The sequence below is a fragment of the Colobus angolensis genome, unplaced genomic scaffold (assembly GCF_000951035.1).
Source record: "Colobus angolensis palliatus isolate OR3802 unplaced genomic scaffold, Cang.pa_1.0 Scaffold256, whole genome shotgun sequence".
Taxonomy (NCBI): Eukaryota; Metazoa; Chordata; class Mammalia; order Primates; family Cercopithecidae; genus Colobus; species Colobus angolensis.
In genome coordinates this window covers 4,152,123-4,170,917 of record NW_012115777.1, presented here as the reverse complement: position 1 = coordinate 4,170,917, position 18,795 = coordinate 4,152,123, and the positions used below count along the sequence as shown (strand labels likewise).

General features: G+C 40.2%; 1 protein-coding gene across 1 annotated transcript in view; it reads right to left on the bottom strand.

The window, feature by feature from the left end:
- Positions 1-18,795, bottom strand: part of ITPR2 (inositol 1,4,5-trisphosphate receptor, type 2) — a 494,095-nt gene that overhangs the window by 27,440 nt on the left and 447,860 nt on the right. The window contains exon 55 of the mRNA XM_011946983.1: positions 16,810-16,970. Coding sequence (XP_011802373.1) covers positions 16,810-16,970 — 161 coding nt within the window. The remainder of the gene's footprint in view (positions 1-16,809; positions 16,971-18,795) is intronic.

The following is an 18,795-nucleotide window of genomic DNA, read 5'->3' as shown; positions in this document are numbered from 1 at the left end:
GTTTCACCATGTTGGCCAGGCTGGTCTTGAACTCCTGACCTCGTGATCTGCCCGCCTTGGCCTCCCAAAGTGCTGGGATTACAGGCGTGAGCCACTGTGCCCAGCCAAACATGAGTCTTATATATGATTTCCAAAACTCTCATCTTCAATTTCATTCTGTTTTCTCTCCTGAATCATCCTAGTTTTGTTGTCTCCAGGGATCAGGATATCATTGCCCCCTGGATGGCCCACTGACACCATACATGGAATGAGCTGGCAATCAAAATCAGTTTCCCTGAATGTTTGAGGAAAGAGGATAAAAACTGATATTTCAGTCATTAAAAGTATTCTTCAAGTCACTGAAACTCAAAACCTTAGTCTTCTTTTTTCCTTTCTCCTAAATACGCTGTCAGCAAACAGTTTTCTTAATTTCTCTTTCACCTAAAATCAGGGAGTCAGAAAACTGGTGCTAGAAAGGACCTTAGAGATCAATTATTTCATTCATTTACTCAATAAATATTTATTAAGACCCTTTTGGTTTAAGAAATAGTTCTAGGTACTGGGGAAATAGTTACGAAGACATCAAGAGTCCACTTCACAAGCAAACAAAGACAGTGAAAAACAGGTAACAACTCCATAGGCAAATAATTTAAAATAGCGTTAAATGCTTTGGATAGAATATGACAAAGTGCTCTTGTAGAGGGCCTGAGGTCTTTAGGTGGATTGGCCACAAAAGGAAGATTTTAATTTCTGAAGATAAGCATTCCAGGTGAAGCGAACAGCAGGAGCCAAGATTGGCAGAATTGAAAGCCTCATAAAGAAGACGGAGAAGGCTGAGCCTAGTGAGAGAGGCAGGGATGGAGTTGGGTGTGTGGGAACCGAGCCCTCTTGGTTATAGATTGTCACTCTTGGTCAAATCTTCTTTCCACCACACCCATCCCTTCCTATTTCCAGTTCCTTCCATCACATTTTCCATCAGTGTGATGGTCACTGATTTTCCTTCTGCCAGACTCTTGCCCCTTCATGAAATCCTGCTATAGACTCTTTGATACTTCCTTAAAATCTGATTTTTTAAAAAGTCACATAATTCCCCTACATAAAAGTCATCAACGCCTCTCCTGTGTTTGAAGGATCAAACAGGAACTCCTTACCCTGAGAATTAATTCCTGTTACCCTTTAGCTCCAACCTAATCCAGGTGGGTCCACCTACTCTCTGAGCTTCAATTACTCAGATCTGCCTATTTCCCTTACATACAAGGTCCTCTTCCCATGCTAGAGGATGGCTCCTCATCTTAGCTCATCAAATATTGCTACCTGTTATTAACTCATCTTTATGACCATATATTATTATTTCTCATTAGGCCCAAGATTCCTGAAGCAGGGAATGTATTCATCCTTTATTAGTGCTCTCCTGCAGGATCTTATCCATTGCCCTAGATCACGGTAGGCAGGCACCAGCAAAAGTTGTTGAATAAATAATAATTTCTTGAGCTCTGAAATGCTATTCTAACACTCATACATATTTTACAGTTTAATTTAAAATGTACTGTCGTTAGATAATGCAAAAACATTAAATTGTTTAATCCTTAGGAAACCCTATAGATACGGATGTTTACGCATTTTACAGATGAAGAAACTGAGGCATAGGGAGGTTAAAGGCCTGCTCAAAGCTTCCAAAATCCCCGAGTCTGTGTCTAAACCACCACACTGCCCTGTGTCTAACATACACAGCACCCCTTCCACTAACGCTCTTTCTACAATCCAGACTCTTATTTCATTCTTTATTCTTCGACACAGTGAGTTATACATCAGAAAACAAAGTGAGGCAATTGTGATACTCTCAAGTAAGAATAACTTTTATCACCCCAATAAAATGGTTTATCTTATTACATATCTGTTGGCAGTAGGTCTTTGTCTTCTTAAACGACATTTTCAAACTGGGTTTAAAGCTTCCAAATGGTACTGGCTCCTAAGCTTGGGAGACAAATTCTCACGGGCCCTTCAGCATAGGTGCAGCCTGAGACAGTGGAAACGCCTCACCCCTCCCACCGCCCTCCGACCCCAGCCAGAATCACAGCTTAATTTTCTCTCAGAGGTTCTGGCTCTAGATATTGAAGGAAAATTCATTGTCTGTCCATAATCAGTGTTGTCCTACAGAAAAGGCCGCGGCACAAGGGTGTGATCACGTGGACTATGTAACATCAGGACTTAACGGCCAGACAACAGCTAGGGAAAGCTGATCCACATATGATCTCCCCCAAGGAACACAATGGAAATAGTCAAATCTGGACCACTCTAAAACTCCTGTCCCAATTGCTTCTGGTTTGTAAGATAAAATAAACATTAATATACCCACAACTTGATGTAAAGAAATATTTTACATATTTAGAGTTATCAGGATTTCAGAACCAGGACAGAAGAGATAATGGAAGTCACTTGGATTCTCATTATGAATGAAGAATCCACATCTGTGGCAATCAAGTCTCTTCTCAAAGTCACAGGCCCACCTAGTGCATCTGGGACCCAAGGCCTTTATTTATATCACAACCTGTTGCCAAGATAGTCAAAAGAAATCCCTGAGTAATTACCTCTTTGAAAAGTTACAGGTACCTCTGCAAATAAACTACCATTGAATTTGGCCATTTTTGAATTGCAGGTTCTGGTGAACTGGTGCTTTTTATGTTATTTGTATTTGGAATGCTTATCAATAACCTCACAGAATGGCACAAACACTTGAAATCTTTCTTAAGAGTTAACAATCTCAGTAGAACACCAATTCAGAAAGAAACTTGGAGGGCTGGAATATTATTTCTCCAAGTACTAACTAGGCGCAACTCTGCTTAGCTTCTGAGATCAGAGGAGACAGGGCGCATTCAGGGTGGTATGGACATAGACCAGAATATTATTTCTAAAGCCAAAAATATGTGCTTTATACTGGAACTTTTTCAATGTTGGAAAAAATGACAAAGCTGATTACATGTGTGAAAAATGCCTCGAGTTCTTCATTTGATGGAGCCTAAAATGTGTTCTTTGGAAAATGAAATAAACATCCTTTGTTGCTTTCATCATATAACCTAGAATCAGGTAGAGTTTGCCCCTAGCCTCCCAGGGTAAGGATAGAAGTAAACTAGATGACATTTCTTCTTATGTAATTTGGGTTCTGACTCAGAATTAGCTCCGACTACTCCCTTTCACAGTACGTCTGTCCCCACGTCCTCTCTGGGACACTCCAGATGGTATCATACCATACCTCTTTGTGGTAAGATCTGTCCTAAAATCACTAGTAAACTCAAATGGATTCAACAGTTCCAGCAATGCAAATATTTATGGAAGCTCCCAACTTTTGGTTGTGTCAGACAACAATACAGGTAGCCCCTCTGCCTGACCTTCACCTGATGGTAATACTCACTATTTAGCTATGTAAAACATGTGGTGACTTGTCTAGGAGCTGCCTTCAGCTCTAAACAGATAACTGTGCAACAGGCCATAGCTGTCTTTATCTCCTCTGTGTCCCTTTCCAGGTGTGGGCGCAGTGTCTGGGACATTATAGGTGCCATGTATTTATTGAACAAATGAAAGTTGACTTTTGCGTAACCTATAAAGGGAACACAGTGAAGAGTTTGAACACTGAATGGTTTAAGAATGTTTTGAATCCACAAAATAGTATTTAAAGTCAGGCTTATTATTTATTTAGCCAAATATTTTAAGTAGACGTGGGAGATCAAACGTTTGTTGAACAGTAACGGTGAGCCAGACACCATGTTAGGTGCTAGGATAGATGTGATTGTGTTTAATCCACACAGGAATCCTAGTAAAGGGGAGTATTATCCCCATTTACAGAGGAGGAAACAGACTCAGAGAGCTGCGGTAACTTACCTCAGATGCTATTATTTCCAAAACATCTTGATCTCTAAATCCCATGAAAGTAGCAGACTCCACTAACCTGATATTAAATGACTAATCTCTGAAATCCAAGTGCTGAATCACTTTTGTAAAATTCAGCAATTATTTTTCAGAAATTCCCTTAGATAAAATTAGTCCAAAATCCTATGGACATGCGGTTGCCTGATAACCATATCTAACCCAAGAGTAGTATTTCAGCTTAATTGCCATCTTAACTAATTACTTACGATATGACATGGGCTATGCTAGCCTATTAAAAACCATTACACAGAAGTCGTGTGGCTTTACAGTATATAGTTCTCATTCCCACAACTTACATTTTGATGGCATCTGTTACTCCCTGGAAGAAAGCCAGAGTTTCTGAGTAAAATGTATCAGTCCTAACAATGTGGACATTATTATTCCAGAAAGCCAACTGAGAATTGAACACGATCTTACCGTAATGACTAGAACTGGGAAACAAGACATTTCTTCAGCACAGCAGGAGGAAATCTTTTTATTAAGGTTATGAGAATCAGAGAAGTGAACATCCCTTCATAAGTCTAAAATAAATGACTTAGGATGGGTTACCATTTCAAAAAAGCTTCTATATACTGAACATGTCCAAGTCGCTTTGCTCTAAACATTTGGGTTTGTAGCATAATCTCATACTAAGATGTAATCAATGTCAGATCACATGATATCCACAAACTGACCACACCACCTCTAGGTTCACTGGCTAATGAAAAGTTAACATCCTCTTTCAGAGCCCCACTATGAAAATTGTTTTTCTCCTGGTTCTAGTTTTTGCTGAGTAAAATCTGAGTAGTAGACTTTTGACATTATTATCATCATTATTATTAAATAACAGGAAAAGGTCTGTGCTATTTCAAGTCTGAGGGTGTGCTTTTTCTGAATTTCTCAGTCTATATAGTTTCCTTTGCATAGCCTTATCCAAATCTGTGATTTCAGCTATCAAGTATACTCCAGCAACTTACAAATCTTTGTGATCATTTAAGAAATCTTTATTGAGTATCTAATATATACCAGGCACTTTTCTATTCTCCTGGGATGCTCTAGTGCATAAAATAAAATCTGGCAGCACTTTAGGAGGCCAAGGTTGGCAGATCACTTGAGCTCGGGAGCTCGAGACCAGCCTGGGCAACATGGCAAAACCCCGCCTCAACTAAAAATAGAAAAATTAGCCAGGCATGGTGGTGTGTGCCTGTAGTCCCAGCTACTTGGGGGCGCCGAGGCAGGAGGATCACCTGAGCCTTGGGAGGTCAAGGCTGCAGTGAGCCAGGACCATGCCTGAGCAACAGGGCGAGACTCTGTCTCAAAAAAGACACTAAAATCTTATCCTTGGGGTAGTTAACCTTTTTTTAGTGGACTGTCTGTTTCAGATTTCTCATCTGAATTACAGACCCACATACTCAGCTTCTTATTAGAATTCTTAATTTCTAACTTAGAGTTGTAGAGGTATCATCTAAAACACCTTGAACATGAAAATGCCTTGAAAATGTCCAAGTTCACATATGCACTTAGGCACTATAACCCAAACTGAGATGATCACATCTCCTCAACTTATTTCTGTGGAACCCTTTCCCCTTCCTCAGTGCTCAGCTCTCCCTCCCCTGACTCTCTGAGGCCAGGGACCTAAACAGCTTTCCCCTTACCTTCATTAAAACTTCTGTCTTAATTTTTTCATGGCCATCACTTCTTTTCAATTTCCAGTGGCATTTCCCTAGCACCAGCTCGCATTATTGTTGCTGGGTAATAAAATCTTTCTACCTGTTTCATTGTTTTTTTTCTTCCAGGATGGCCCCCTTGAATCCATTTCTTACGCTGCTATAGAACATGTCTTCTAAAACGTAAATCTGCTCCTGTCTCTTTGGTTTAATATCTCTGCAGGACTTCCCTTAACTTTGAAGATAAAGTAAACATTTGCTTTTTTTTTTTTTCCCTTAACTTTGAGGATAAAGTAAACACTTGCTTTTTTTTTTTTTTTTTTTTTTTTTTTTTTTTTTTGAGACTGAGTCTCACTTGGTCACCCAGGCATAAGTACAGTGGCTCACTGCAACCTCCACCTCCTGGTCTCAGGCGATTCTCCTGCCTCAGCCTCCTTGGTAGCTGGGAATACAGGTGTGTGTCACCATGCCCAGCTAATTTTTGTATTTTTAATAGAGACAGGGTTTCACCATGTTGATCAGGTTGATCTCCAACTCCTGACCTCAGGTGATCCACCTGTCCTGGCCTCCCAAAGTGCTGGGATTACAGGTGTGAGTCACCACGCCCAGCCCAGGATAAAGTAAAAATTTCTAAGCACACAAGGCCCTTTGCAACCTGGCTCCTGGTTACTACTCCTGGTTACTGCCCTCTCAAATGTCCTCACTGTTTTTCCAGACATACCTATCTGCTCTCTCTACCTGTTCCATCCTCATTTACCTGATCAGCCTCAAGCACCCAGGCATGACCTCCATGAAGCCTCCCTTCCCAGGCCCTTGCCTCTGGCAGACTCCACTGCTGCCGTGTGTTATCATCATTCCTTTATCTATTTCCTTTATTTTACCAAAGCTTCCCAAGGGAAGTTAGAGAACCTGCCTCAGCTCTGCGTCTCTAAACCAAGCCTAGCACCTCGAACACAATGACACTCAATCTGCATTTGTTGAATAAACACATCATTAAAAAATAAAAAATGATTCATTGTCCTGCGTTTTCAAGGCATTTTAGATCACACCTCCACGAATGCAGCTTAGAGATTAAAAATTCTAACGCCTAAAAATACTGGAGAAAGGAAGCAGCTTTCTTCCTTCTAAAGGATGTCATTTGGCTTTTGGTTTTGAGGTTTTTCTTACCTGTTCTTCAATACGTGATTTACATTTATTTAGCCTTTGTCAAATTTTACCTGATTATTTACTAGAAGAAGGTATAGCTAAAGGTAAAATCATAGACACTGGTCCCAGGAAAATCTGGATTTGCATCCTGGTTCAAGTACTATTTACAGAGCACCTGGGATGACTCACATTTTTCTGAGCCTCAATTCACATAAAATGGGTATAAACAAGATAGCATGCTAAGCTGCTAACACATATCATATACTTAATTAGTTTCCTTTCTTGTTCTCACACTTTTCTTTTAAGATACACACTCTGCCTGGAACATATTCCCCTCCATCCTTCTATCAAAATCCTCCTCACTTTTAGCTCGACTCTCCTCAAAATCTTCTTGGTGAAACTGTCCTTAGTGACTTTGGCCAGAAAGAACCTGTCCTCTGTGCTCCAGTGGCTCTATATCTTATTTATTTTGTTCAGCAATTTATGCTGAGTGCCTACTATGTGCCGGGCATTAATTTAGGTGCTGCGAATAGAGAAGAGAACAAAGCAGACGTGTACATGTCTTCCTGGGTGTATATGGTAATGATGAAGAATAAACACACCAATAAATATAAAAACAAATTAAGGTCAGATCAATATAAATGCTAAAGGAAATAAAGGGTGGTGGGCTAGGAAGTAATGGGAATGGGGATGTCAGGGAAGGCACAAACATGCAAAGAGCCAGAGGGCCATGACCGCAAGCAGAAGGCACACGTGGGCCAAGGCTCCCACCAGAGAAAAGCATGGCATGTTTGAGAAAAGAAGAAGTGCCAGTGTGGCTGGACTGTAGTCGGCTAAGGGAAGTGGGATGGAATCAGACTGGTAATGTGGAATGGGGCCAGACTATATAAGCAGTCTATGAAGGATTCTGGATTTTAATCTAAGTGTCGTGGACAGGTTTTAAGCAGGGGTGCAGTGGTGTGATCTGTCTTAAGGTTTCTCTGGCTGCTGGATGTCTGTGCCAGAGTTCAATCTGATTTCCACAATTGTTTCTGGTGAATAAAGCTGTCCTTCTAGTTGTAGTGTGGTCCTCGGAGGGCAGGGATATTTTATTCTTATTCTTTTCAGTGCCTCATGCATAGTTCTCCTCAGTAAATACTCGTCAAATTAAATTGAAACATCCTGCAGCGTCTTTTTCTTTCTTGCCTGCAATTGTAATAATTGTAATTGTAACACTTCTAATCTTCGTAGGAAGTATGCAGTTGCCAACCAGCTCTGAACGAGTTCTTTTTTTTTCTTATTTGAATTCCTCTCAGGCCTTCCTGCCATTGTAGGATTGTCATCTGACTTCCTGTCTCCTAGCCAGGTCTACTCCCTGCCCTGTGGACTGAATTTTTATAGTTCTTCTGTAAAGTGCCATGTGCGCTGCCGAGAAGGCTGGGTACAGCTGGCCTTGCTTGTTCCCAAAGGAATCACAGCTTCTAGCTTTACACATTGTATGGGATCGAATACTAACAGACATTTATCGATCACTGGCATGCACCTGGCACATTATGGGCATGGCATCCCTTTGTGCAAGCTGTGCCACTCTGGGCAAGCTACCATTCCTCTCAGAGCCTCAGTTTCCTCATGTGTACAATGGGGATAATAAGAACAATAGGATTTGCCTCCTAGAGTTGTCATGAGGCTTTAAAGGAGATCATGCATCTAAAGCACTTAGCATAGCACAGGCACTTGTCTAATGTCAGCTGGATAAGTAGTCAACACTCACCCATGTCAGTTATATTAGCAGTAGTGCTGTTAGTGGCATGATTAGTGGCTATTATCCATAGGCAATACTTATCCATGTCAGTTATATTAGTTGTAGTGTTGTTAGTGGCATGATTTTATTGAATCCTCATAGCAACTCTGCAAAAAAAGTGCAGTTATACTCAGTACCAATATTTAGCTGGTATGCAAAGATATGGCTGTACTAATTGCCAAAATACTGTAATATCTCCCGATTGTCAAGTGAGCCCCTTTCATAAGCCCTCCAAATACTCCCTCCCCCTGCAGATTTATTTGTTCTAATCTGCCCCTGGGATCCCCACCACACCTCCTCTGCATGATCCAACAACTGAAGGGTTAATGCCTGGTACAGCCAGAGGCCTCCAGAGTCCTAGCTCAGTTCAATTGCCTTCTATTCTGAGTTCTAACTGGCCCATTATACATATTTTATCAATGGGTACACTGAAGTATGGAGGAGATAAGTAAAGTCACCAATCTTGTACATGGAAATCCCAAGAAATCAAACTTCAGATTCATATGCTCAGGTTTATTCCTTCGCATGGAACTTCTCCTTAAACACTGATTAGAAAAGCTAACAAAAGCTACTCGTGTTCTGTAACTCTGTGGTCAATCACCTGAACATTAGCAGATCTACAGTTTCTGATCAACTCAGGAAGTAACCTAGAACATCTCAGGTTCAGTGTCTTACCTGCCTTCCCTCGTTCTTATTCTCCATGCCACTTCCACCCATGAAAATCATTTAAACACTATTTGGTCCAAATCCTTTTAACCTCACTTCCAGCACCAAAGTCTAACAACCTAAGCACTGGACCAGAATCCTTACGATGGAGAAGACAGCATTCAGCCACACTGTTAAGTACCTACCACTTCTGTCTCTGTTTCATAAACTAAAAAGAGGAACAGAAAGATGTTAACATCTGTGCAAACATGAGGTAATTCATGGATCTTACACACGAATACTAAATAGAAAATGAGAATAACATAGGGGACAGATCCCACAGTGACAATAAAAATCCAGAGGGGGCATTTTAAAAGATCCCTTTTAAATTACAGACACATGTCTGGACTTAAAATGTGGGAAGTGAGGGTGGTATCTCCTTGAATGCTCAAATGTACTTCTTAATTGTGCATTCTGAGCTGCAAAGACCCCCATTGGCTTTCCTTGAAATGTAAACACTTAAAATTAAGTTCTGAAGTCTTTAAGATAGTGTTTAGTTAAAAATTAAGCAGTTACATAATTGGTTTAATGAGATCCAATTACAAAATTAGTGTAAATTAGAAGTAATGGAACAGAACATATAATTTCGTAATTATGACACATAACAATAATGTAGAGATGAAGTTGGCCAGTGGTGCTAAAGCAGGAGGGGTGCATATAAATCTTAGAAGACTCGAAGGCTTTCATGAGTCCAAACATCTCCCCTCCAACAGTTACTGCTCAAAAATATGTTTTAACTAAACAAGACTGATTTTGATTTCCAGACTCAGAAAACAACATTTGGGAAATTGCTAGTTCTTTCCCCTCCTTATTTGGCTAAAGTAGTGGGTGACTAGATGGGTAGATTTCTTTCCTATCTCATTAAAAGAATGACCTTTCTTTTTAAGGTCTTAACAGATCACGGCAAGGAAGAATTCATTCTTAAGGGTGAGTTAAGCTGAAAACCCCACCAGTGTGCATCCCCACCCCTCTGCTAGAAGAGCAGGGGAAGGCCTACTCTTGTGGGAGGGAGAGGCTGGGTTGGAGAGACACGATGAGAGAGACCACAGACAGATTAAAGCGCCTACAGCCTCATATTTCAAATCAGCCCTCCAATTTGGGTCAGGGGACATAACCCTTCCTGCTGTATCTTTATCCTTTGGTTTTAAAAGAAGGGACAGATAGCATTTGACTAATGAGAAATTTGTGTTGCAATGTCTCACATCATTTTGGTATATCTTCCTGTAAATTATGTCCAACTCCCAGAGGGCTAAAAAGAAACCATTCATTTATTAATGCACCTATTATTTTATTTATCCATTCAATAAATGTTTTGAGTTTCCTGGGAGAAGAGGCAATTTCCTATTCATCTTTATACAGCAAATCTTTAGCACAGTTGCTAGCATACAGAGACATTCAATGTTTAGTGAATTGCTGTTAATACACATTACAGATATTACCTGCCCTGGTATTGTGCAGAACAAAGACCTTCTCTATACCTGATTATGGCTTTCAAGAAATATATTTTTTGGTTAAGACAGACAATTATTATGTTAACAAAAATATGAGTTAAATAGTCTTCATCGACACTGCTGCAATGTCAGGGTGCAGTTGTTACTCAAGAGAAAAATAAATAGAAGAGTTTACAACTGTGAATCAGTAAAAAGAGGAAATGGTTCCCAAAAAACCCATGGCCATGACATGGGGAGGGTGGCCAGCCAGGTCTCACTAGAAGCCCAGTGCCATCAGGATACTTGTGGAGGCAACAGCTCTCCAGACACACATGGCACCTGCTCTTATACACACCTCTGGTTTGGATCCTGCTGTTTGTCAAATTAAGTAGTAAATATCCCTTCATATACCTCAGCAAATGAACACTGGTAATCTGAAAATGACCCCAAAATGTTAGAGAAACATCTAAAAGTCTTGGGTATTTTTTTCTAATGATGTCTATTTTTGTTTGTTCCTCCTCAGTTATCATCCTTTCCTTAATGGGAGAAGCAAAGGGGCTTAGTGGTGCTCAAAGGCCATTATCAGTACGGGATGGAGGATTTATCCTTTCATACCTTTTCCTCTAGTTTTCTAAATTTTCTTTTATTATTTTTACTTTCCTGTATGGTCCCTCCTTTTCCCTTCTTACTTTCTGTTCCCAGTAAACACCACCTCAAAATATCATTTATTTTATCAAACATGAGGGTGTACTTGAGAAGAAAATATATCCCCAAAACACCTTGATCTAGTCACATTTCCCTGAACAATATCCAAGAAGATGCTCCATGTTAATTCAAATAATCAAACAGTGGCTATTTAAATAGCTTGGTTTAGAATCTGAAGGCACGGTTGGGTGCTGTGGCTCACGCCTGTAATCCCAGCACTTTGGGAGGTTGAAGGAGGCAGATCACTTGAGGTTAGGAGTTTCAGACCAGTCTGGCTACTGTGATGAAACCCCGTCTCCACTAAAAATACAAAAATTAGCAAGGTGTGGTGGTGCATGTCTGTAGTCCCAGCTACTTGGGAGGCTAAGGCAGGAGGATCTCTTGAACCTGGGAGGCAGAGGTTGCAGTGAGCCAAGATTGTGCCATTGCACTCCAGCCTGGGCAAAAGAGCAAGAATTTGTCACACACACACACACACACACACATATAAAATAATTTGAAGGTAGAGGTAAGAACGTTTTAAGTTTTGATTAATATTTCAGACCCCTGATCCTATCATTGGATGGATACAAAGACACAAATGTGTTTCCTGCAATTCTAACCCCTAGAAGCAATGTATTACTTTATTTACAATGTGTGTTTGATATAGTACGGTATTTGTCCCCTCCAAGTTTCATATTAAAATGTCATCAATAGATACAATATTATCTACTAAGTGAATTTTACAAATGAAGAAACTGAGGTGCTATGGTTTGGATATGGTTTGCCTCCTCCTAACCTCATGTTGAAATTTGATCCCTGGTGTTGGAGGTGGGGCTTAGTGGGAGGCTTTTGGGTCATGGGGCAGATCTTTTATGAACCATTTGGTACCCTCCCTACAGTAATGAGTGATTTCTCACTCTATTAGTTCACTCTAGACTTGTTGTTAAAGAGTATGGCACTTCCCTCCCCTCTCTCTTGTTCCTTCACTTGTATGTGACACACCTACTCCCACTTCACCTTCTGCCATGAGTCAAAGCTTCCTGAGGCCTCACCAGAAGCTGAGCAGATGCCAGTTTCATGTTTGTATAGCCTGCAGAACTGTGAGCCAAATAAACCTCTTTTCTTTTTTTTTTTCTTTTTTTAAATTATTATTATTATACTTCAAATTCTAGGGTACATGCGCACCACCACGTGCAGGTTTGTTACCTATGTATACATGTGCCATGTTGGTGTGCTGCACCCATTAACTCGTCATTTACATTAGGTATGTCTCCCAATGCTGTCCCTCCACCCTCCCCCTACCCCACAACAGGCCCCGGAGTGTGATGTTCCCCTTCCTGTGTCCAGGTGATCTCATTGTTCAATTCCCACGTATGAGTGAGAACATGCAGTATTTGGTTTTCTGTTCTTGTGAAAGCAAATAAACCTCTTTTCTTTGTAAATTGCCCAGTCTTGGGTATTCCTTTACAGCAATGCAGAACAGACTAACACAGTGCTTCAATGAATATTAGTACAAATATTCCTTACTGACATGGTAACAAAGTTGAAGCATTTGAGGTGAAAAAATATACAGAGGGAGGAACATTCTCAGAACTTATTCTATTTATTTTATTTTATTTTTTTGAGATGGAGTCTCGCTCAGCTCACTGCAAGCTCTGCCTCCTGGGTTCACACCATTCTCCTGGCTCAGCCTCCTGAGTAGCTGGGACTACATGCGCCCCCATGCCCAGCTAATTTATTATTATTATTATTACTATTTTGTATTTTTAGTAGAGATGGGGTTTCACCACGTTAGCCAGGATGGTCTTAATCTCCTGACCTCGTGATCCACCCATCTCAGTCTCCCAAAGTGCTAGGATTACAGGTGTGAGCCACCGCGCCCGGCCTCTATTCTTGTTTTTCCCATTTCCCTGAAAGGTAGGAGGCATTTTCTAAGGGTCCCAAGGTATAAATTAGATTTACGTAAACCGTGTAGCAGGATTCAGATGAGTTGGTTTGTGAACTAATATGAGGAAGGACCTTTCACATTCTCCTTTGCATAAATCCATAAGAGTAAAAGCAACATCAATTATAAAGAAATTGAAACGTTTTCCAAAGCCGTATTGATAAACAAGCATCTAAATAAACTTGTTAAGTGAACCTATTTTTAAGGAACAAAAATAAGAGTGGCAAGAAAATGTCTGGAAGGTTTCCTACCAAAGTTTGAAGAGTAGCTACCTCAGGAGTAGAGAAATAAAAGAGAAAGAACAGTCTTTGAACTGAACTGTAGATGTGCTTCAACTTTCCACATGCTACAAAATCTTCTCTCTTTCTAGGAGGATAGTCAGAAGGCCATCATCTCCACAGAGCTTGGAGTAACAGATTTTCTGAAATGGGTTTTTCAGCTACAGATTTTTAGATCTTTTCCAAAAAGGCTATTTCCATAAATAACCTTCCATGCAAACAACTTTTCATTTCCATCAGACCTAAGTTAATATCACTCTTCCTTCTCCTGGCCATTAAAATTCAGGAATAGAGCCTGTTCTCTTGGATGTGCACTGCTTGGATGAAAATGAAACGTTTCATGTTGGAACAAGCTTGTGAGCTCTCATCCCTCTTGTCATGGCTCTGGAGAAAGCTCTGACAGAAGAGCCTGGGTAGAAACATGGATAAGTACTTGGATACTTAAAAACGCAAGTACAAGTGCCTGTTAAAATGTTGCTTTTAATGTTAAGGCTAGAGATGGGTCAACATTTTCACAGCAGTCTTCTCTTAAGGTAAAAAGTCACCTGGTGATTTCTATATCATAAAATCCAAAGGCTTTGACCTGTCTCTTCTTTCTGGCCTCTTTGCAGCAATTGATGCTGTTGGACTCTGACACTGAAATCCTCAACTCTTGGCTTTGGACATACTCCTCTTCCTGGCTCTCCTTATGCCTTCTTTATTGCCTCCTTTCTTACTTCTTTGCTTGTCTTTCTTCTTTTTCCTGAATGGGGGATCCCCCTGGGTTCTGTCTCAAGTTTTCTCTTCTGTCTTTACACTCTTTCCCTTTCCCCACCATTCTCTAATCTGACGGTTTCCATGGTCATTCTATGTGAACTGTCACAGTGAGAACTGTCATTTACAGAGAGAGTCTCCACACTCTATGAGGCACACTTTCTACACATCATCTCACTGAGTGCACAACCCTCCTGTGGGCAATGCAACAGTTCCTCCATTTAGATGAGGAGGCAGAGGCTCAGGCAGGTTTCAAGACTCAGCCATGAAATCCAAGACCACCCAGCAGATAAGTGACAGTGCAATGGTTTGATACTCCTGGCTCCAAGGCTCACACTGTTGCCCCACCACTGCTCCTCCTACCCTGGACTCCTGGCCTCCAGTCTCACCTCAAAATCAACAAGAATTTTTCTCTGACCAACTTCTCTCCCTAACAAAGATACCTTCTGAAATGACCCACCGTCTTTCTCCCAATGACCGGGCTCACACTGGCTGGCATCTCAGGCTCATCTTGCTCTCTTCGACTTCCCCTGGTCCTCACATATCCTCACCCCTAATCTCATCTGCTGCCAAATTCCATCTTTAACTTCCTCTTTCTCCTCTCCAAACCAGCCTGCACACTGCTGCCTGCCTTTTTGCCTAGGTCACATTATTCCCTTAGTTATAACCTTTAGAGGTTTCCCCTTGTTGATGAAATAACATCCAAACGCCTATCTTTTTATTCAAAGTTCCAATCTACATTTCCTGTCAGATCTCTCAGAGTTTCCCTATAAGTGGACCATGTGCCAGTGAAACTGGGCAACTCACAATCCCCCGAGTGTCCAAGTGTCTCATGTTTATGCTTTTATTCTGGCTACTCCCTCTTACAGACAGACACTCCCCATCTACAGAAATCCTCCTCTCTCGGGCGTACTGCCACCCCCCACCCCCCACCATCAATTCCTTCCACCTGCTCTCATTGGATGCCACTCTCCATCTTGAAGCCTTCACAGGTTTTCATTTGGACTTCTCTTGCAAAACCTGGCATATTCTATTTTGGGTTTGTTATTCCCCCCTTCCTCTTACCAAGGTCTATGTTCCTTGGCAGAGAGGGAATATATGATACTCTTAAGTGTATATCCAAACATCTATTCATTCAAGGCATATAACAGGAGTCTAATAAATGTATATCGATTAAACTTACTCAAACTTTGATAAAAGACAGCAATGTGAGGTCAAATATAATGTTTTACATGGTTTTCCCCCCAGCAAGCAGAAACAAAATGTTTTTCACAAATGAGATCAAGAAAGTATAAATGATGACCATGAATATATATCCTTAAAATGATTACCTTTTTCCTCTGATTTAAAAGGAGGAGGAGGCAGAAAGGCAAAAGTGGAGAAGACAAACAATGTTAGGTTTTATCCAGTGTCAAATGAAGAATGAAGAGAAAACAATTTAGAGTAGAATGCAAGTCATTAATAACAAAGCATGAAAATGCTGAAATAGAAACATCCAATTTACATGTGGCTCTCTTGTGACATAAATATTGGCAGGTAAGGTAAACTATGATGATATGAACTTATAATTATTAATATGTTATCCTCCAAAAATGTTCTTTGGTTGATCCCTAACTATAGTCTCTTCCTAAGTAGATGATAAGTTTGCTGACACTTCAGCATTGGTGCAAACATTGGTGCTTATTAAGTGTTTTCCTTAGGAACAAGTAGCAAGGAGGATCATGAGTCATCTAAGGCCTCTTTCTCAAATGGTGAACACAATTTTGTTAAGATTTTTTTTGGGGGGGCGGGGGAATATCCAATCTATAGCTATATTTAATTATAAGAATGCAAACATTTATATCAGACGCAATGATACTCACTAAACGTGTATCTGTATACACTGAAGTTGTAACTTGAATTTCCCTTTCGGGCCAATTTGTTTTAATTTTCTATGAGACAGAAGAAACTTCAAATCATGGACAACCACATGATGTTACTGAGGAGTTATAAGCAATTGGATATGGCAAGATCAGTGCAAATTCATCAGCAACATTGGTAAAACAATCCGAAGTATGTGTTGATGGAAAAATCAGTGCTCTCCCATTAGGACTGAACGTCATACTATCTCCAAACATAATTCAATTTCTTAACTCTTGATTTTTGAAATCCAAGGGATTCCTTAAGGTATGAATCTTCTGTTCATATTTAACAAGGGGAAAGTTCCAGATTTCAGGAAGTGGGACATCAGCAATGATAAAACGTATGAGGTCAGAAGGTGATGGACATTACTGAGATGGTGCTAGTTATTGCACAGAGAATCCAGGAAATATCATCTGTGCACTGGAGACTCAAATTTGGTTTGAATAACCAAGGAGTCTACTGCGAACCAATGACTTAGTCAGTGTAAATGTTCTTCAGTGATTGACAGGCCTATTTAAATGTTAACAAAAAATGAATGCTACAATCTCCATATTTTGGGAGGATGGTAGGGTAGAAAAGATAAAAATCTACAAGATGCAATATAGTCACAAATTAAAACCTTCTGGTCACTCACCACAATCATTTGAGCCACGTAACTTTCAGGTCCAGTGTATTCTGTTGGGTCTTTAACTTTCACCAGGACTATGAAGTACAAATAATGCCACATATTGTGTTCTGACTTAATGTGCTCCTCAAATGAAACCGTTTTATTATCAAACTTGTCTCTCTCAAGTCCTGCAAAACACAGGCAACATAATATATGTAATTCGTCATTTAATCAGTACTTGCTTCTTAGCATAAAAACAAAACATAATAATTATTGTGAAAAAATGCTTTCAGTAAGAGTGTGCCAATTTAAAATGTTATGATTAAAAAAACACAGCACACAAGACCTCCAGAAAAGAGGCCATCATTTATAGATTTTTTTTTCCCAACTAACATTTATTTTTCCCCATAGATCCTTGGAAATGTGCAGTCCTATAATAGATGAAAAAGTTGCAGATAATTTTAAATATAGCCATATCAAAATTTTCAAATTAAACTGTACCACAAGTCTGAGAAAAAGAGGTAAAAATGATCATGCAAGAAAAGGTATGCTTGCTAATCAGGACAGGAGAAAAAAAAAAAAAAACCAAACCAAAACAAAACAAAACAAAAAATGTCATTTTACCCAGGAACTTGGATTAAAAGAGGGAAGGAATTGAGAGAGTCATCCGTTTTAAACCACTTGGAATCAGTGAAAGGAACACAAAGGAGATGGCCGTCCACATGCTGAGGACAATGAGGGCTCACACTACACCAGCCCTCTAGGGTACCATGCTCCAGGCATTTTGGGGAGGGGTGATCTGTTCCATTTCCAGGGTACATTTTCAAGCCTTTGGAAGTACAGTAAAGAAAGTATCTAGATAATAAAATTCTTTTCTCTCAAAGTTAGAGAATAGATGAAAAGAAATGAATAGAGATGAAGAAAAACATCTATGGAAACATGAATTCAAATGCCAAGTGAAGTGGGATGTTGGGATTCAGTTTGGTTTTTACAGCTCAGATATTGAAGAAGAAACCGGGAAACTGAAATCCAACCCTGGCTATTCTTTCTCTAAGCAGTTTTTGTAAGTTCACTCAGGGATGTAGAACACCCTTTTATTTATTTATTTTTTGAGACAGAAGCCTCAACCTCCCAGGTTCAATTGATCCTCCCACCTCCACCTACTAAGTACCTGGGACTAGAGGAATGCACCACCATGCCCAGCTAATTTTTGTTTGTTTGTTTGTTTGTTTGTTTTTGTAGAGATGGGGCTTCACAATGTTGCCCAGCCTGAAGACCCTTTTAAAATAATAAGATATAAAGCACAATAAGTAAAAAATCTGTCCCTAGTGAAGGGGTGACTTTTTACTTACATTATTGGATATCTGTATGGAAAATACCATAAAATTCTGCTGGCTGATGGCTAGGCCTCATCTTATTTGACCTATCATCAGCTCAGCATGCCCAAATAAACTCCAATTCTCTTCGCTAAACCTGCTTCAACCACAGTCCTCCCATTTTATTCAATGGCAGCTCTGTTCTAGTTGTTCAAGTCAAAAGCTTAGATGTCATTCTTGAATCCTCTCTGCCTCTTACACACCACATCCAATCCATGTTGAAATGCTTTTGGCTCTACCTGCAAAATATATCCAGAACTGACCACTTCTCACCCGCTCTGCTGCTACACTCTGGTCTGAGCCATTGTCATCCCTCATGTGGATTACTGCAATAGACTCCCAGGCCTTCCTGTTTCCATCTTTACTCTCCACAGCCCATTCTCAACACAGCAGCCAGAGTGATCCTTTAAAAACCTAAGAGAAATGGTGTCTCTCTTCTGTTGTAAACCCAACAATGGCTCCCCCAGCCCCTGAAGATAAAGGTCAAAGTCCTTACAAGTGCCTACAAGTAGAGTTGCTAGATAAGCTACAGCATGGTCAGTTATGTTTGAATTTCAGATAAACAATAAATAATTCTTTAGTATGAGTCCTATGCAATATGTATTTGCTAAATCCTATGTGACTTTGCCTCATAGCC